The sequence below is a fragment of the Oxyura jamaicensis genome, chromosome 3, assembly GCF_011077185.1.
Source record: "Oxyura jamaicensis isolate SHBP4307 breed ruddy duck chromosome 3, BPBGC_Ojam_1.0, whole genome shotgun sequence".
NCBI lineage: Eukaryota > Metazoa > Chordata > Aves > Anseriformes > Anatidae > Oxyura > Oxyura jamaicensis.
Genome location: NC_048895.1, coordinates 21,016 through 41,215, shown reverse-complemented (window position 1 = coordinate 41,215; position 20,200 = coordinate 21,016). Strand labels below are relative to the sequence as shown.

The 20,200-nt window shown below is 42.5% G+C and overlaps 1 protein-coding gene across 7 annotated transcripts in view; it reads left to right on the top strand.

Moving 5' to 3' along the window:
* The window catches only part of LOC118164978 (sodium/potassium/calcium exchanger 3-like), a 284,302-nt gene that overhangs the window by 259,452 nt on the left and 4,650 nt on the right, over positions 1–20,200 (top strand). For all 7 annotated transcript variants that reach the window (XM_035322825.1, XM_035322824.1, XM_035322826.1 and 4 more), the window contains 6 exons: positions 904–976; positions 2,180–2,271; positions 4,598–5,728; positions 15,077–15,382; positions 17,502–17,633; positions 19,684–19,847. In XM_035322825.1, coding sequence (XP_035178716.1) covers positions 904–976; positions 2,180–2,271; positions 4,598–5,728; positions 15,077–15,382; positions 17,502–17,633; positions 19,684–19,847 — 1,898 coding nt within the window. The remainder of the gene's footprint in view (positions 1–903; positions 977–2,179; positions 2,272–4,597; positions 5,729–15,076; positions 15,383–17,501; positions 17,634–19,683; positions 19,848–20,200) is intronic.

The window sequence follows — 20,200 nt, the reverse complement described above, 5'->3', positions numbered from 1 at the left end:
TGTTAGTACATCTCTTAAAGAAACACCTTTTTCTAGGCACATGAATGGCCAGCTTGACCTGTTTTTCAGTGTAAGGTTTAGATAAAAAATGAGTACCTGACTTAAGTTTTGCTCTGGTTCGTGTGCAGACTTTATTTAGGAGCTGACTTTGCAACATGGAATACTGACAAAATGACATTGCTGGTACTCACCAAGAGGTATTGCTGATGTAACTGAAACTCTTGCATGGCTTTTGGCTTTCCCCAACAAGCCATCTAGACTGAAATGAGGGGATCTACCTCATCCACCACCCCCGTGACTTGGCTTTTCTGACATCAAGATGGGCTGGAGCAGCCAGACTTTACATCCACCCCTTTGTAGAAGTCATCTGAGGCTACATAAGACCAGCATTTGTGTATTTAAAGAACCTGTCTTATGCTGCCAATGTATTTCAGAAATGGCCTTCTGTTGTCCTGGTCTCTGTCATGTGCTGAGGTAAAAGATCTAGATTGTGTCACGGCAGGAGCTTCTTCTGCTTGATACCTTGTAGTCTTTGGGCAAGGTTTGTCAGTGTAATCAACGAGACTTAAAATTAGGTATATTAGTACACAGGGTAAAACAAAGCCTCAGTTGTTGATTTGTTGTCTATTGGCAAAAACTAATAACATCTGATCTGTTTCCCAAAAATTAGACCATATGTTTTGAATGCAAAAACAAACTCACCAGCAAGACTATGTTTTTGAAAAGGGCTTTAGCAGAGACATGTACTCCTCCAAACAGCTGTTTTATGTTAACCATACAGTAGCTAGTTTGATGGTGCAAGCTTACTAATTTTATGCAAAAATCAGAGATGAATTTAATTAAGCTTCTTCTAAGAAAGAGTGGGTAGATGTGTGACAGTACCTTTTGAAACTTTCTTTGCAGCATTTTCCTTGGAGGGCTCTGGAATAAGTTTTGCTGATTTATTCAGGCTCATTGCTTTCTACTGTATTAGCAGGTAAGATGGTGTTATGTTTTGTGGGAATTTCTTGCAGTAGGTACATGATGAGTTTGTACAAGGAGTCAAGGATTATCTGTCTGCCTATTTTGTCTATGATGATGTTCTAGACTGAATTGTCTGTAGTATGATGTGGGCAGTGTCTCTTCAAATACTGTTTGGCTTGCCTATCAGTCTTCTTCATATGCTTGATCTGAATTTGCTTGAAGGTCCAAGAACCTGGTATTGTTTGCTGTTGTTTTTTCAACAATTAAACATAACTTAGGGAATATTTGTGATAAAAACGATGTCTTTGCTGCAACAGATGGTTGACTTGTTTGCAGCCTTAAAAATAGTAATAAAAATTATTCCAGCATCAAGCTGTATGTAGGATTCCTGTGCTCTGTTTGCCGTCATTTACTCTTAATTATATAGGGACTTATACCTACAGATTTTGCAGTTCAGCAGGTACTACTGCTTGATGATGTAATGGTACCAGTGGGGTGGACAAGAGGTATGCTGTTGGTTGATGGTAGTACTCACATAATGTACTTATGGTTAAGTAGCTTTGTCCCTTAAAAACCATCTGAAAAACTTTTTACACTAGATTTGGCTTATGTTGTTGATCACCATTCATGCACCTCCCTTTAAACATCCATTGACCTTCTTGTATGCAGTGAAAAACTGCATGTGAGAATGAGTTATTAAGACTTGCTCAAATGAAGTGTGTTTTCAGCCTAGGACAGAATAGGATCAATACATCTTACCTGAGAAATGCTTAGGGTAGCTGCCAAAGTACTCATTTAATTTTTTATTCTGAGACAATGGAATTAAATGTTGAGAACAATTAACAGTGTATTCAGAAGGTAAGCTTAGTTGAAGAATTAAAGGCAGATGACAATTTGCATCTCACTGGTGTGCTTGTAAAAAAACAGGTGTAAAAAATATGCTGTAATGGGAGAAAATATAGGGTGGGGCAGTGGAAATGAGCCCCATGAGAGTCCTGGGGACTTGAAACTCGTTTGTATTTCACACTGCTTTCCAATGTAAAGGAACCCTGGGGCGGGTAATGTTTTTGTTGTGTGTTTAAGGCTCTTATTACCAGCCATAGCTCAAGCAGAAAGCAGGAATCAGAGCTTAACCATAGCCTGTGTTGAAAACAAAGGCTGATAAAACTTCGGGTATTATTTTGAAAATTATTGTTATTTTTCTCTTCCACAACAGGGATGTTCTTCCATTCACCCTGAAGTTGCCTCATGCTATTGCTGCAGCAAAGACAGAAGTTGAACTTGAAGAGATTGCTCAGCTTGGACTGAGTAAGTAGTTATCTACACAGATGTCATTCCCTGCAGCATTGCTGTGAGCTTGAAAAAATAGGCTATATCAGTAAATAGCTCATATTAGTCATTGATGACCCAAATTTCATTTGGAAAAGCAAGCTTCTCTTACTGGGAAGGCCAAACAGTGTACTTGCCAAACAGTTACCTTGGTGGTTTTCCTTCCTTCTGTGTCTTTGGTGATATTTTTTTCCCTGTTAGTACTGTTTCCTTCCTTCCTTCCTTTCTTCTCTGTGCAGCCCTCAGACTGATGTAAAGCAAGTCTCACATTCCCAGGGAAAGTTTTGATGCAGCTTGTCCTTGGAGGGTAAATGTTGGCTGCAGGCTCACAGAGCAGGCACTAGCTTGATAATTGGCTGTAGCTGCCAGGAGAGTGTAGGAACTGAGATTCACTGTTAATAAAATTCTATTCAGATTAACGTGATTATCTTACAGTGATGATTTTGACATCTGTGGCTTAAAGCAGTAGTATGTTAATAAAAGGAGAGGGTGTATACATAGTATCTGCAGAATGTATCCATGCATATTGGTCTGGTGGAAAATAATGTGACTGCTTCAACCAAATACAGGCTCAGTGTAAAATACACCCTGAGCTTGCAGCAGATACAACGCCTGGCAAGATTTGAACCATAGGCTCAACCCAGATGAATCATTGAGCAATTCCTGCAACGTGCTGAATGGCTTCATTTCCTTTTGCAGGAAGGGGAGGGTTAGCTGAGGGCAGTCTTTTGTCCCAGTAGATTTTTGAGTCATCTTTAATTTAGAAATGGATCCTCAGTAACTCAGGGTTAACGCAAAACTCTCTAGGACTGTTTGGTGGGACTTGACAGCTAAGCTATACACTGGGGAAGTGTTGCATTGCCTTGCATTTAGTTTTGCTGCAGTAGATCTGACAGGGATTGGTTTTAGAGAGTAGACTAAAGTCTTCTCTAGGCTCAGAAAGAGAACTGCACAAGGCAGGTCAACAGCACAGAGCCTGGCAAAGCACAAGAGGAAGAACTGGTGGTAAAAGATTTGAGACTGTTGTTAACCTGTTGGATTTCACGTGCTAAGCATAAGGTTCCCTCTTTCGGTCTCTATTCTTATTTGGCCTGCAGTGGTGCTTCCTCATACATGTTTGTAACAGCCCATGTGCTAGGCATGCTGCAAGCAGGATGTGGAGTCACGGAGCAGGAAAAAACAGGGGCATTGCATGACTCCACAGAGAAATATGTCTGTCCTTACATATGTTCTCTGGCAGCAGCCTATCACCCGGGGCTGTTTCCTGTCTTCTGCCCTGTAGGCAAGGCCACACTTGTAAGCCATGGATCCTGCCAAGGAGCATTTGGCATCCATGCAGTTGGGCCTACTTTTGCTCAACAATCAACATAAGGTATCTTGGCACTAGAGGAAAAGAGGCTGTGTCAAGACTGGCAAACTTGAGCTAAGTCTGCCTTTGGTATTCTTCACTTGTTTCAGTGTGGTCGGTGTACTCAAGGGCTTGTCTGATTTCAGTCTTTTTAGTTTCATGAACTGATGGGCTTTACTGTTGACTCAGTTTCATAAACATGCGAACGCTTTGCTGGGACAAGAGGCAGCAGCTGAAACTTGCTGGTTTAGCACAGATTTTCCACCCTGTGCTGTTCTGGGATGGCACATTCGGTCTATTTCTGTGCTGCTGAGTATCTAAAACCTCAGACAAACTGTGTCACGATTGCAAACACAGGCTGCAGGCTAGCACTCTTAAGGGACACCAGCATTTGTTCTGCATAGCTGAAGACTACGTTGCACCCAATGCAGCAAAAAGCGAGCTGTCTTTTCATTTGTAGTTTTGTTTGCTCACTTTAAGAGGAAACAAAATGGAAAATTTCTCTTGTTGTAACTCGCTGTCAGCTGGTATAGATCAACCCAATTGTTCTATTTAATGGAGTGAATTAATACCAGCTGAGAACCTAGGCTTATTCTTCCTGACTGAGATGCTAGTAATTTGTTTATACTCATTTTAGCCTCAAATTGGTGAGGATTGCTGTGTTAGTCTCTGTTCCTTTCTGTGATGCTCAGCTTATTTTAAGCCTAATTCTCTGGTCTGATTCAAAGCTATGCATTGGTCATGAAATATATAAGTGAGTGAGAGCAGCATCAGGAGTATAGCATACAGTTATGTCTGGTAGTGCTTCTAGAGGCTCACTGGGATATTTTTTTCTTGACTTGATAAAAGCTTGTCTGAATTTCTTATTACTTGAAGCTGTTTGTGTTGAGCTGAATGTTTTGAAAGCAATCTGCATGCTTTTTTACATTCTTACATTAATACAATGATGATTTTTAGACTTCTGGAGCTCTCCGGCTAACAGCAACCCCCCGGATCCTTCACCTCCCCATAGGCCTGTGCCTTTAGACAGTGCTTGTAAAGGCTCACGTCAGCTCTGCCTTATAAATGGAGTGCATTCTATACGAACCAGAACGCCTTCAGAGCTGGAGTGCAGCCAGACCAACGGAGCACTGTGTTTCATTAATCCACTCTTCTTAAAAGTGCACAGCCAGGATGTCAGTGGAAGCCTGAAAAGGCAGAGCCTGAGATCTCAGGACTTGAATGGCACTGAGAGGCCTCGCTCCCCCCCGCCCCGGCCACCACCTCCTTCTATTAATAGTATCCTCACGAGTCCACAGCTTTCCAGGACTATAAAGCCGGCGAGCATGCCAGAAACAGTCAACCATAAGAAAAATAGAGACTTGGATTTGCTGCAGAATAAACCAGCCCCTATTCCGCCTCCCCGGCTAAAGAAGCAGGCTGTTTGTGTGGAGGTGGAAGGTAGCCCAAAGACTGCAGTGGTAATTCGACCTGCCTGCAGCTCTGTGCCTGTCCCCGAAGCTGCTGGTGTTCCGGGCGAAACCCCGCCTGAGCCGGCTCTAGCAGCCTCCAAGAAGAGTGTAGTTACCAGCTCTGAGTCACACGTACCCCGGAATGGAGGCAGACAGAGGCTGAGCGACATGAGCATTTCCACCTCCTCGTCAGACTCGCTGGACTTCAATCAGAGCATGCCGTTGTTTGGCTATGAGGGTGACACTAACAGCAGCCTGGAGGATTTTGAGGGGGAAAGCGACCAAGAGAGCATGGCACCTCCGTTGAAGCCCAGGAAGAAAAGAAACAGTTCGTTTGTTCTCCCCAAGATTGTGAAATCTCAGCTACGGAAAGTTAGTGGAGTTTTCAGTTCCTTCATGACCCCCGAAAAGAGGATGATTAAGAGGATTGCAGAGATGTCCCGAGATAAACGCACTTATTTTGGGTGCCTAGTGCAGGACTATATCAGTTTTCTCCAAGAAAACAAGGAGTGCCACGTTTCGAGTACCGATATGCTGCAAACGATTCGGCAGTTCATGACCCAAGTCAAGAATTATTTGTCCCAAAGCTCCGAACTTGATCCCCCAATCGAATCACTGATTCCAGAGGACCAAATAGGTAAGGAACATTGTGCTGTATTTTGGGGGAAGGTAAAAATGTATAATCTATGTTTATAGTGATGGGTTTTGTGCCGGTCTGGGAAGGTGAGGTTGACTTTGCTAGCAGAATTCAAGCTGGTGAGTATTTGAATTGTCTGGTGTTTTTTTGTTTGTTTGTTTGTTTTTTGGGGGGGGGGATGGAGGGAGGGGTGCAGGGGGGTAGGTGGAACAAAACCCCAAAGCATAGCAACTCAGACCTATGCTACGCAGTTATTTATAAAAAAAAAATAAAAATCCTTAAAATAACAACTGTGGTTGTTGAACTTTTTATCCATGGTTTTCTTTTAATCTGCAGTACTGTTAATGACACAAAATCCCTTATTTGCTGGTGCATGTATTTTTTTTTTTTTTTACTCAGTTGGGCTCATGTATGTCTAGATGCCTTGGACCAAAACTGTGGCAATTTTAACTATATGTTAAGTATGCATTGTAGCCATACAAGAACATATTAGAAACTGGTGATGGTTAAGAGCAGAGAGGCATTTTATAGCTATTTACTTTGAAAATAAATTTAATTCATCCCAATAGTCTCATTCACCCCTAGCAAAGATGCACTGTCCTCACAGTTGAAGCCAACTAAGAAGTTAGTTTAAAAAACAAACAAACAAAACCCACGAGCAAGAGAGAAAGGGATGCTAATCTTGGATTTCTTTACCTCTCTGTTGCATGTATGTGTTTATAAATGGTTGCAGATAAACTGTAGGCTTGAATACATGTTTTATCAACAGGGAGAGACTTGTATGTCCACCCCATTGTTGCTGCATAAAATCTCACTGTCTCTCTGTCTTACTGAGTTTAAGCAGTATTTGTAAAAGAGTCTAATAAGCCACTTTAAGGAGGTAAACATCCCTCAAGGCAAAATACTTTCCTTGTGAGCTCACTTAGTCCAAATTTGCTTGTTTTTATGCTATAACCCAGTGTCCCAACAGTTCACCCAGTGCAAAATTGGCAGGATAGCTCTTTCTCTGGGAGTAGAGGGTGATTTTATGTTGACGTTTCTGTCTGTCCTTGACTGAGAGGATGTATTCTCATGCAACCTCAACTTCATTTATGTGAAATCAAGGAAAAGTAATAAGCACGGCTAAAGCAAATATACCCTGAGCGTCCTCCAGACTGAGACTCTTTTGAAGAAGTGTAATGTTTTTCTAGATTATTAAAGAATATTAAGTGTATGTTATGTGGAAGAAAAAGGCAAATGAAAGGGGGAGCCTCTTCCCCTGGATTTCTGCAGAATACTGGCTATAGGAATTTGTCATAGGAATACAGAACCGTATTTACGAGTAGTTTAGTCAAAGCTTGATTTGACTTGTACTTTTTGTTGTAAGGGTGTGGTTAAATCAGACTGGGTCTCTGAGGATTGGCAAAATGATATCTGCTTTTACATGTTTCAGTAATTTGGAGTAGCTGAAGTTATGAAACATAATTAATTACATTGGTTTTCTTCAACGACAAAGTCTGGCTCTGATCATGTGATGATTAACTGCAATTAATGTATAAAGCAGGGTAGTTTAAACAAATGAACTTGCTTTTGAATTGTCTGCTGCCTATTGCTTGAGTCCGGAAGCAGCCACAGTGATCAGGAGCATCTGATGTTGCAGATCTCAGCAGATAACTATGTGACAGCAAGATTTAGTCATCCCTAACAGAGAACTCTTAAAATGTAGCCTTGCCTGTTATCTGGGTATTTTCTTGACTATTTCAGTACAGAATTGCAGCCCAGATTTCAACTTTGTTAGTAGTCAATTATCCTTTCTTGTCAGCCTATGCTTTTGTGCTGCAGGTGTTGCCTCAATGTGTTGGCTTTTGGCTGGATTTGCAGTGCTGGGAAAATGCTGCTTTTTCTACGTACCATCCCATGGTGGTAGTGAGTAGATGTCAGAGCTTGGAGGCTCTGGCCAGGCCTGGTGACTGCCAGTCCTTGCCTCCCTTTCCAGCCTGCAGGACTGCTCCTGCCAGTCGCCTACCATGGGGCACCTGGACTTCGCTGTATCCCCGTCTCCTGAATTTCAGTACGTGCTAGAGCAGTAGACCCTCGGGCCTAGTGAAGCCCCTGGTGTCTGGGGTTTCTGTGTGTTTAATGGTCTTTCTGATTGCATAGCTTTTCCTGTAGAGCTGCTTTTTCACTGAGTTCCAGACTCTTGCAGACAAGAGATGCTGTAGGGAGATCTTCTAAGTTTCACAGTCAGGGAACTTACCTAACTATTTAACTTCTGCCAAGTCATCAGGAGAATGTGTTACAGCCTCTCTAATGGTTTCTGACAGGTGCCCCTTAATCTTAGCACGGAAGGCTCTTAACCCTTCCTGGAACAGTAGGATTCCTACCGCTGGGACTGAATTAAGACTGTTGGCTTTTTATTGTTCGAGACTGAGTGCAACACAACTTACTTATTTTAAGCTGTCAATATCTGAATATGTGTCCCCAGCTTAAAGACCTGGGCTGGTCAGAGGAGATCCTGTCAGGCTACAGCTGCTTAAGTAGCAGATGTTTGGGAGCTGGTGTCAGTGTCCTCCTTTCCTGGCCATGAGCAGAAGGGCATCACATGGGCTCTCACCGTTATCAGGTGTCACAAATAGCACCTGGCACCTGAGCAGCTTGAGTCTCAGTGCCTGAATCTGGGCCTAGTCCAGGAAATGTCAGATTTAAATGGCTTGGCAAGAAAGTGTTAACTGGGAAAAGAATGCTGCCTGTTGCTGCTTTTGGTATTTCTAATGCATAATTTTCTGACACTGAGTGTTGCAGCAGGCTGGGGAGGGCTCTGACAGACAGGAGGAGCTGGCAGGCGCTCAGGAGCGTGGGCCCACTGCTCTGGTAGTGGCAGCTTTGAGCAGCGCTCGAAAGCCTCTACACGCAGACCAGGAGTCCTGAGGCTCCTGGGAAAGCCTATTCACTGTTACTAGGCCTAGAAGGGTTTTCCTTCTGCTGTGAAAAGACAGTGGATTACTTGGCCAGTTTACCCCCCCTCCCCCCATTACCACCTCCTCCCTGGTTGCTGGGCAGGCAAGCAATCAGCAGTCCCCACTGCAGCAGCTTTTTATGTCTAGGATGTGGTCATATGGCACCTCAGTATTCACATTTTTGGACTGAAAAGCTCGCTTTGTTTGTCCTGCCTGCAGGTCTAATTTCTAGCCCTGTGTGGGTCTGCCTGACCTCTGCAGCTCCAGCTGGCTGGCCTCTGCACAGTCAGGCCGTGCCTGTTCTGAGCACAGGAGCAGGACTGCTTCCTGGCATTCAAGCATGATCCTGCTGCTAGCAAGTCTTACTGGAGGGTGTATTTTCTTAAGAGCCCGCTGTCAAAATGGTTGCTGAAATCTAAAGGAAAAGGACTCTGACATCCAGTTTGTCTTCGGCGGCACTGCAGCCTGCTTGATCATGTTTCACTTTGTGCTTTTGCCTTTGCATTCTTCTTGCTAAGAGCCATAGTTTTTACTAATTCTCATTTTTTGTGTGTGTATTTGACAGTCAACTGTTGGTAATTGGGCTCTCAGCAAGTGCAGTATTTTTTGCACCCATTTATGCGTGCACCTTATAATAATTACAGCTAGAGCTTATTTGTAATAGACCTTGTTTGCTTATAGGAAGGTTGCATGGAATAGGGTTGAGGGTCTTAAAAAGGTCAAGATACAGCTCACCAACTGCTCCCTTCTTCCTTGAGCTAATTATACTAAAGGAATTAGAATGGTATGCCATTATTTCTTCTTGAAAAACCTCATGTTGGCTGGTTTTTAGCACTGGGTTACTTTCTAGGTGCTTAAGTATTTGTTTTGTTTTGCACTCCCCCCTCCCCAAAGTTGTTCATCCTTGTACCTTTTGGTGTTGAGCTGGAGCCAACCACTGTTCCCCTGTGCTTCTCCTTTCATTAGTGGAGCAGGGGGGGTCAGGCAAGCAGGAAACAGTGGTAAAAGCACTGGGCAGAGACAGTGAATTCAGTGCTCTTTCCTGACCATCCATTTGATTTGCTTTGTGTCTTATTTCCCTGCTCCTTTATTACTACTTTTTGAGGAGAACACACACTTACCACACAGCCATGGTGTGAGTTTTAAATAAACCATGGCTTGTCTGATTGAAGCAAAACGAACGTAAAACCAATGTCTGTGACTCACTGCTGTGCTTTATGTGAGGAAAATGTGGGGAGATTTATCTTGGAGACCTTTCTTCCCTGGTTGCTTGTTGGCATCCACCAGGAATGAGACACCTGGCCATCCTGACATAAACTGTAGGTTGGTATTTGTGTTAGCCTACAAACACACAAGGTACTACTGAAAATCTAAAACAAAGCAAATGCAGTATAGTCAAATGTCCTGCCTTTGCATGCATGTGGTGTAACAAAGCAATCTTTTGCTTTCAACCTCGCAAGCAATGTTGCTTGTGCAGAATGGTGCCATTTTGTGATGGATCCCAGGCTTGTTTGGTCTCTCCACTGAGCCCTATTACCAAAGAATGGTTTTGCTGTTATCGGTGATAAACAGGGTTTGTGTGTAAATCTGGGGACTGGAAACTGACAGGTAATCTCAGTGGAGCAATGCTAGCCCTTAACAGGGAACAGAGAAGACTTTAAATTCACAGTTTAGAGAAGGTTTTAAGGTGACATCCTGGAAGAGGTGAGCAAGTACCATTCCAAGCAGTGAGGGTTGTAAAGAGGGTGTATAAGGACATTAGTTCTCTCTAGATTCAGATTTGTGTGGTTTGCAGTGAAAAAAAAGAATAGCATGTCAGCATAGGATACAGATTTGTTTCCACAAGTCACAACGAAACTAGCTGGCTGGCTTTGCAATTCATTTATCAAAGCATTTCCAGTTCCCGTTTTGAGGCTAGAGGCTAATTATAAGTACCATTTCAGGATCACTAAATGATGCCCAACTCAAATTATATATATATTTTTTTTCTTTTGTCTGTTCAGTTTTTTGAAATATTGAGCACCCTGGGCTTACATGATTTTTAAAAACTTTTGCTGTAGTAAGGAGGAGGTTCTGTTGCTAGTTTGGGTATGAGAAATGTACAGAGCTATTAACTGTGAAAGGATCAGTCCTCAATCCTCAACCTGTAGACGTTAATTTGTCTGGGAGACCCTCCTATACTTTTTATGGCCATTAGAAATAAAACAGTGAAAACTGCTGCTGGCAGGGAATCATTTTGTGGGATCACATCCAGAAGCCTCTTTCTTTGAAAAGGCCAGTAACAGCAGTTCAGATGAAAGGGTAAATAGTAGATGGTCTGATCCCAAACAGGGTTATAGGTACGTGTCCAGTGATGGTGAATATTGGTCTAAGACCTAGATCACAAGGAATGCTGTCCTTCTGGGCTTTAATAATAGTACAGATTATTATTTGAATGTTGTTACTAATGAACCTGACGTACCTGACGTACTGTGTCCAGTTGTGCACCCCCAAGGTCAAGAGAGACACACGTGACCTGAAAAGAGCCCAGCGCAGGGCCACTGAGGTGAGTGAGGGCCGGGAGCACCTCTCCTGCCAGAGAAGCCAAAGGGCTGGGGACTGCACAGCTTGGAGAAGAGGTCAGGGGATCATCCCATCCATGTCTTATGAACACCTGAAGGGAGGTGCAGAGCCAGGCTCTTCTCAGTGGTGCCTGGAGACAGCACAAGAGGAAGCAGGCACAAACTGGAACGCAGGAGGTGCCCCTTGAACACCAGAAGCACTTCTGTGCTGGGCAGGTGCCGAAGCCCTGGCACAGGCTGCCCAGAGGCGGTGGGGTCTCCTCCCTGAAGACTTTCAGGAGCCGCCTGGACGTGGTGCTGGGCGCCCTGCTTGGTGTGGCCCTGCTGGGGCTGGGGTTGGGCTATTAATAAAATTATTAATAGTTTTAATATTAATTTGGATAAATATGGATATTATTGACCATGGGGGGGGGGTAAACAAAACACTCCAATCTTTATGAATCTGGCTATGCTTTTGGCCTCATCAGCTTGCTAGAGTTTGCCACTTCTTAATTTGAGGGCAGAACACTTGTGCCAGAAATGCATAAGGGAAAAGAAAAGGGATTTTTTGTTTGTTTTGTCTTGAAAAAAAATAAATTTATATATATATATGTATATATAAAAACTACTACTAGAAATACCAACAAAAAAGGAAAAAAAACATAAATACATTATCATGTCTTGCTTCCTTATTTACTGGCTACTTGTATGCAAACCTGCTACATTAAATCTCAGTCTTTCCTCTATCCTTACCATGCCAAGATAGTATAAGCATCTCTTTGGAATCTCAGCTTTGTCATTTATTTCATTTATCTCCTATTAGCTGTAATACAGATGCTGAACAGTACTGAAAGATGCTTTACTAGATAGCCAATCCTGATTTTATTTATTCAATCTGGTAACAGCACAGATACCCTCAAGAAGAGCCTTGAGCAGTGATCCCTTAGCATGTACTGGGATGCTTTTCCACCTTTTATTTAGCAAGGAAGGGAGCTGCTGCACACTGCCTTGTGCAGAGCTTTGAGCACAGCTACATGAACTATCTGCTCTCTTCCTCTGGGTTGCTGCAAATCAATTTGAGTTCCCTGAGGAACTGTGAGATGAAGACTAGGTAAATTTGAAGTGGTTTCTAGACACTGCTTTTGTAGCCTGTGATTAACTGCAGATATTAACTGCAGATTAACTGCTGCCTCCCCATCTTGCAGTGCTGTAAGAATACAGGATTGATCTGTACTGAAAGCTGCAGGAGTAGCCCTAACTTGCTGAGGGCAGAAGACCTGAGGCTTCCACTTCTTGCCAACAGATAACAACAAGCCTTGCCCCCACCAAGGAACTTTCCTACAAAGCCTACCAGCAGTATCCAGCCCCTTCAGCCTCTGGAGATGGGCAGCAGAAGGAGCTCACTCTGTACTGATACTGTAGGCAGCAGCTGAACCAGCCCCAGGCTAGAGCCTGTAGGGATTGGTCACAGAAGCATATTGGTCTCCCACCCCAGGGTAGGTGCTCCCTCACTATCAGACCAACACTTCACACTGAATTCTTCACAGTTTCTTGAGCATCCTGTGACCAAATGTAGTGGTGACCAAAGTCATCAAGACACTAACTTTCTGTGTGCAGAACTGGGTGAAAGCCTATGCTAGCTGAATTTCATGGGGATAGAGAGTTCTCTCGCTTGATATGTTTGGCAGCACTGACTGCTTTATTCTGACTTAAATGAGACCAGGCAGTTGGAATGCAGACTGCAGAGGTGTTCCACTTACAAGCAAAGTGGTTAGCGTTTTTGCTATTCAAAAAAATGTGGATGGGCAGTAAAAACAAAATAAACAGAATAGCCAGAAAATTCAGTATCAGTGAAGCTAATAGGGAGCTCTGTGTCTCTGAAGAAATGTAGTCAGCTAACATACCTGTAGGTGAGATTTGTGTGTTTTTCCTGGTGGAAAAATATTCCATCCCCATGGACCCTGAGGACAACTTCCGTGATGGAGAGAGAGGTGGGTTTGGTCACTGCATGGGAGAGTGATGCTTCTGCTTTGCTGGGCTTACTGGCTGGGTTTGGCATGACTGTTAGTGGTATGTGTGGCTCTACCAACTACAGCAGATAAGGATGAGCCATTTGAAATGTTGACACTTGCAGTACAATTGGTGGTGGTGCTGTTTGGATGGGAAGCTGGATCTGCTCTTTGCAGTATGATGGTCCGTTGTGATCATCTGTCAGACTGGTCATACCTTTACTGGTGACTGTAGGGGAACCTGGAAAATCAGAGGGCAAACACTGTTCCTCATGTTTGCTTGTTTTCCCTTCCAGCAGCTCATTCAATCTGCGTGGTGACAGTAACCCAGATGCCTTTAAAGCATCAGGGAATAAAGCAGACCTGGCTCTGCCATGTCCATGAGTGTCTCAGGAAGGGAAAGTAGCAACAAAAAGCTACAAGAGTCCCAGTGGAACTGGGGAAAGGGAGATGGGAGGTTGCAGTAGATTCGGAAATTTGGGACTTGCATGTCAGATAAACACATAATAAAGGCTATGTATGGAGCAAAGGCACCATAAGAGGAGTACGTGAAGGTGTGGAAAAGAGAGGTATGACATGAAAACCTAAAAAGAAAAATGGCTGAACAAGAATAAAATAAATGTTGTCTGAAAGAATAAGGCAAAGAAAACAGAAGTAACTGCTTGTTGTAAATAACAAGTCTCGAGCTGTAGAAATCGTCTACAATTTATAAAAGTAAGAAAAAAAATGAGGGGAGAGAAGGAATAGATTGCAGTCTATGAGAAACACGTAGGAAGAAGCAAAGGGTTTAATCTGAATTAAAGTACCCTGGAAAGGGCACAAGATTGAAACTAACAAGTTACCACTAATATCAGGAATGTCCATTGCAAGCTTGTATGTAAAAGTGTGATGGAGCAGTGATGCCTGGCCTTTCCTCTTCCCACCACTGGTCCCTGTGCTCCCCAGGTACGTCTGCCTACCCTGGGTTTCTGTCCTGCCCCATGGTCAGGGTGTGTTGGGGCAGTGGCCAGGCTGAAAGGTCCCCAGTTCCTTTCATGCTTGTGGGAGTTACGTATGGTACAAATAATGAATGTAAGCAAATAATTAATGTGAGTTATGCTGCCATAGGGATACTTAGTGGGAGAGGAAATTAGCTTATAAAATAGCAAAGACCTTTCACTATTGATGTGGTCATAACTTTGAAAGTAGAGTTATGAATATTAAACTTGAGGACAACAAGAATTTAAAAATAAAAAGTGTTTACTGTACCATGTGCACGCTATTGCCAAACAAAGAACTTCAAAGTTGATGACAAAGCTGTATGTAATCTTGCATGATGAAATCTGAAACAGGACAAACACAGCTTGGTTTTCATTTATAGTTTAAGGCCCATAATCATAAAGATTTAACAAAGCTGAGCCAAGTTTTTAGGAGACCTTGAGTTATAGTTTAATGGAAACAATACAAAAGGACTTCTTGCCAAAGCAGACAGAAGTTATGGTTTTGACCGTGTTTTAAGTCTGGGAGTTAGACTAAGCTCAAAGTAAAATAAAACTCAGACTTCTGGCCAACAGAAGAAAAAAAGTGAACTGGAGCCACAGCTCTTCTTTGTCAGTCTGTAACCCCCAGTCTGTGGGTTTATTTGTCATTGCTGGTGGTGGTTGGTTTGTTTTGTATTTTACCAGATTGTTGTAAATAAAAATGCAATACAGATTGTGCTCTGCATTCTTGTTTTCTTGTCAACAAACATCTGGAAACTCAGCCTGTATAATAAATTGACCTTGGCATTTTTTTTCTCTACAATGTCTCTTCTGGAAATGCTTGTATTAACACTCACTCTGCTCTAGAGGAGGAAATCAGCTAGGCTTGTGTTTCTTGTTGCAGATGTTGTCTTGGAGAAGGCCATGCATAAGTGCATTCTGAAGCCATTGAAGGGCCACATTGAAGCGATGTTGAAAGAGTTTCATACTGCAGATGGTTCTTGGAAACAGCTAAAGGAAAACCTGCAGCTGGTGCGCCAGAGGAATCCTCAGGAGCTGGGTGTGTTTGTTCCAACACCAGACTTTGTGGATGTTGAAAAGATTAAAGTCAAGTTCATGACCATGCAGAAAATGTATTCGCCCGAAAAGAAAGTCATGCTGCTGCTGAGAGTTTGCAAACTGATTTACACTGTTATGGAGAATAACTCAGGTATGGTGCTTTTTGTGGTTCAGGCTCACTGAGCTTCCAAACCTGGAACTGGGGATTGTCTTTTGTTGCAGGAAATTAGACCACCTGATTTTGCAGAGATGTCTCTCCTCCTGGAATTCTTTTAGCGTATCTCCTTGCCATTTTCAGAAGGGTTCTTCCTCTCTCCTTCTTTCCTGGTATCTCTGATCTGTCTGGCAGCACATCTACAAGTTCAATGTAAACAGTTGTGAGGTAGCTTAAAAAAAAAACAAAAAACTATTTGCTTCACTGTAGGCTTCTGAAACTGTTGGGCTGTGATGTGAGCCTTGAATTCTCCACTGAGTATAAATAACTATTTTTCTGGACATTGTAATTGAGGGTACGCTCAGTATTTCAGTATAGTCATTCAGTTGTGTGTATTCAATAAAACAACTACAAGGGTTCTGTGTTAATAGGTGGTCAAAATTACCCTCTGATCCATTATTTTTGGCTTACTGTGCCTCTGAACATTCTCATTTGGACACTTTTTTCCTGTTTTTGGAACAGTAATAACATTTATATACTGTAGCTTGTGTCAGAAAATGACATTGAAACCTAGATAATGAAATGGAACTACTGACCAGTAGGAACTGCTGAGTAGTCAGTGAAATAATTAAAATACTATGCTGGTTGGCACGATTTCATGGGTGCAACTCTATTGCCCAGAGTCTTACTGTACACTGCTCTGGTAGGTCGAGTTCAGATGGGCAGTGCTGATGATACAGGGAGACTTTTTCCTAAGCAAATATAAACTGCTGCAGGTGGTAGGTACTTTGCTTTCTAAGTGAGCACTGAGTCTGCAGCTGGGTCTGGTGCTGATTAAGGTGCCTGCTTTCTTTTGAGATGAATAGTGAAAGCTTGTGGTTGTAGAAGACTTGAACACTTTTGTGACATTTAGGTCCAAGCTCCTGCCCAGTTTATATTCTGTGCAAATACCTGCATTTTAAAATGGATATAGGAATCTTGGCCTGAAGTGCTGTAGACTCCTTTCTCTTTGCTGTTATCATATTGAGTAAGGTGTTTCCAACATGTAGAAGAACTATTAAGAGGCTGCTGCTGGTTAATGCCTCCACTGAGGGGCTTGAGCTAGGTGTGGCACGTGTTCTTGGGTTGTCTTGTTTTGTCCTATGAAATTGGTGAAAGACGGCATTGAGTGTCTATTTCACTACATGCTTCCATACAGTGAATGGTGTAATATTTGGAGGGTGTGCTTCAAGTGGCGTAACTTTAGATCAGCCCTTCAGTCATCTGGAGTTTCACCAAAAATTAAGGTGGCTCCCGCTCTTGTTGGCTTGAAGTGGTCATCACACCAGTTCTGCAGTTAACATAGTTTGGCCAGATTCAGTGATGTGGCCCCATAGTTATTTTCTAAACAAAGTTTAAATGCAATAAATGTGATAGGGAGCACAAACAGATGTAGGTAGCCATCTGTGCTTTAGCCATGTGCTGCTTTTGCTGATGGTGCTTCACTAGCCAGTTGGGGATGATTTATGAGGCTTTGCTCACTAGTAGTTTTAACTGTGATAGGTCAAGAAAAGTTTTCATGTGAAGTCTAATAGGCTTTTATATTCAGGACTCTGTACTGAAATTGAAATTCGAACTGGTATTTGTGGCTGCATCTTTCCAGAAAGTAGGTGTCCCCTGCATTGAAAATGTCTATTTATCTTCTCTTAGCCTGTGACAGAAGTGGAGTGGAAGCCAGTCTGGATTTCAGGATTAGCAGCCTTTTGGGATTTGACCAGTTGAACTGATTCCAAGGTGAATCCAGTCTTTACATTCCCTCACATGCTTCAAGGCATGCATCATCAGATTTGCGCTCATTGGAAATAAGGGATCAAGCTAGTGTGAGTCTCCTGTCCATTGAGTGCCAGATCACAGAATCATCTAGGTTGGAAGAGACCTCCAAGATCACCTAGTCCAACCTCTGACCTAACGCTAACAAGTTCTCAAGATAAGAGATGACATTCTCTTTGCCACATGTTGAGAACAGAAGGCTGTAGAGCAATATAAACTTGTTGGTCAGAAAAGGCAGCAAAACAATGCTTTGCTTTCAGATGATGAACCTGGTAAAAATAAGTTGTCTGTGTTCCTTTCACCTCAGGGAGGCTATATGGAGCTGATGACTTCTTGCCTGTGTTGACATACGTATTAGCCCAGTGTGACATGCTGGAGCTGGATACTGAGATTGAGTACATGATGGAATTGCTGGATCCATCTTTGCTGCATGGAGAAGGTAATGTTCTTATTTATTTTTATTAGAATTGAGAAAAGAACTAGGGAAGGGGGACTTTCACAGCGTAGCTGCTGTTACCTTGTTCACGTAGAAGTGCTTTCAAGGGGAGTGCTAAAGCCAGTGGTGCCTATAGCATAACAAGAGAATGTCCTAATTCTTTCCATCTTACAGTAAGAGTTGATTTGCTTGAGTGTATAGGCTTCAGGATCAAGGAAGCTACTGGTTTATACTCCCTTATGAGGGAATATCTTGGTTTCGTGACTTGGCAAGCAAACACATGCACTGTGCAGATGCCAAATGTGTTTATCCTTCAATGCCTGAAAATATCCTGAGGGGTAATATCCTATAGGGCTGCAGCATTCAGTTTAGTTGTGACACATAATAGGGCTTGGCTTTGGTGCTCTGTGGAGAGTTTTTTTCTTGGAGAGCTCTGTGCCAGGGCAGCACTTTTGAGAACACATCCCCTTTGGTGGTCTTCGCTTCTTCCCAGTAGTTGTTTCTCACAAAGCATTTTTATGAGCCCTAGGAATACATTTACTAAGGTTTCTAAGGTACTCTTCACTTGTGGCTGAAATCCAGTACAGAGAGGGAAATCTCCCTCCTCTCTGTTTTCCTGGTGGTGTTTTGAACAAAAACATACTCTGAAAACCTTGGTAGGCCCCAGAATCTACCACTTTATGAAGAAGTTTTAAAAGTTCTTTCAACCAAGCTCAGCTGTGATTTTGTGTGTGCATGTTTCACGTCCCTGCTACCTTTCAGCTTTGTGGAATTGCTGTATTCTCTTACACGTTGGTATGTATGAAAGAGCCTTGCCAGGATTCCTCCCATTTGGTGCTAGTCTGTTCTTTACCTTTGTGTATAGGCATCCTCTAGTGCATCGTCCAGGAGCGTTTGCATGGAAAATACTTAAGATGTGAAACTGGAGATTGGTAACTGTAAGTTTGTTCACAAACTGTTGAGTCATGGTGTTTTTAATTCGGCAAAAGAAGTCCAGCTGTTGTTTGGCTCTGTCTTCAGCACCAGCTGAACTATGCTGTGCAGGAAAAATTGTTTAGTGCTTTGGGGTTTTGCAGTTCAAATGTAAAGCGTTGTCCAATTTGGCTCATAGGTCTTGTACGTGTTTGTGTATAAAGTCTGTTGCAAAGCTGAAGGCCAAGAGAATACTGTTCTGAAATGCTGAAAATTGAATACAGTATCAGCATAGAGTATGTCTTTGAACTACTCCATCAGTAGACTGTCCTAATTCATAGTTGTACTCTCCCTTGCAAATAATTAAAAAATAAAACAAATGAGAGGCATGTCTTCTGTTTCCAGTGGTTGTTGAGGACTGTTACCTTGTGCTGAGACTGTTTCCTTTGTGACCTGCAGCTTCTTTTGTATGTCAGCAACTCCATCTTGTCTATAAATGTATTCTCTGCTCCTGTAATGACAGTGAAGTATGTAAGGAGGACTGCAGACATCACCTGCTGAACTAGATGGTCATTATGGGGAATGCTAAAAAGGTGAAAAAAACAGAGTTGTCTTTTTAAAAATGAGAAAACTCTGGGATGTTTCCGGAGTGTGAGTCTAAATCTGTCAGTACTTCATTGCCACTAAACATAATTGCTTCTGCGTTCCTGAACAGTGGTAGACTGGTTTCCATTTCATTTAAACAGTTTTACTCCATCAGTTCTTGAAGCTTGGGAAGGGAGTAAATGTTTGGAAATTATTTAGAAGAAAACTCTTGTTTCCAGCTTTGTAAAAATGTTCAGGAGTAAAGGAGCATCTTACATGAGTCACATAAGTAACCAGCTATCCCCAGTGCTACTGGACCCAGAGTTAGATATTACTATACTGCCTGATAATATGGAGTGCATGTAACTACTACTGCATCTCTCGTAACATACCATGTAGCAGGAGAATTAGCTGCTTATAAGCATAAATATTTTGACAGTTGAATACAGCAACCATCGAATACATAGCAATTGGATATAGAAACTGTGACCAGTAAGAACTATTATTGTGGTTGTGACCGCTCTGAGAACTTTTATTCCCTTGCTGTCCTTCACAGGAGGCTATTACTTGACAAGCGCTTATGGAGCACTTTCACTGATCAAGAATTTTCAGGAAGAGCAAGCTGCCAGACTGCTAAGTTCAGAAGCCAGAGATACTCTTCGGCAATGGCACAAAAGGAGGACAACTAACAGGACAATACCTTCTGTTGATGATTTTCAGGTAGAGCCCATGGCTTAAGAACTAAAACAAACACAACCACAAATTGTTTTGTTGAAAATGTCAATTTGAGAGGTACGTTTCATTATGATTGCCTTGGGGGTATGACGTCAGTGAAGTAAAGCAGTGATGAGAATAGGGTCTGGCAAACTTTCCTCAGTTCTGAAGTCTTTGTACTTTGTAACAGAGTTCAATTATGATGTCTGAAGAAAGTGCTAAATACGCCTTTCCCACCCTCCCTTCTATTTAAATCACTCAGAGCATGGACAAACTGAATCCTATTTAGTTTGTGTGTGTGTGTGTGTGTGTGAGAGAGAGAGAGAGAGAGAGAGAGAGAGAGAGAGAGAGAGAGAGAG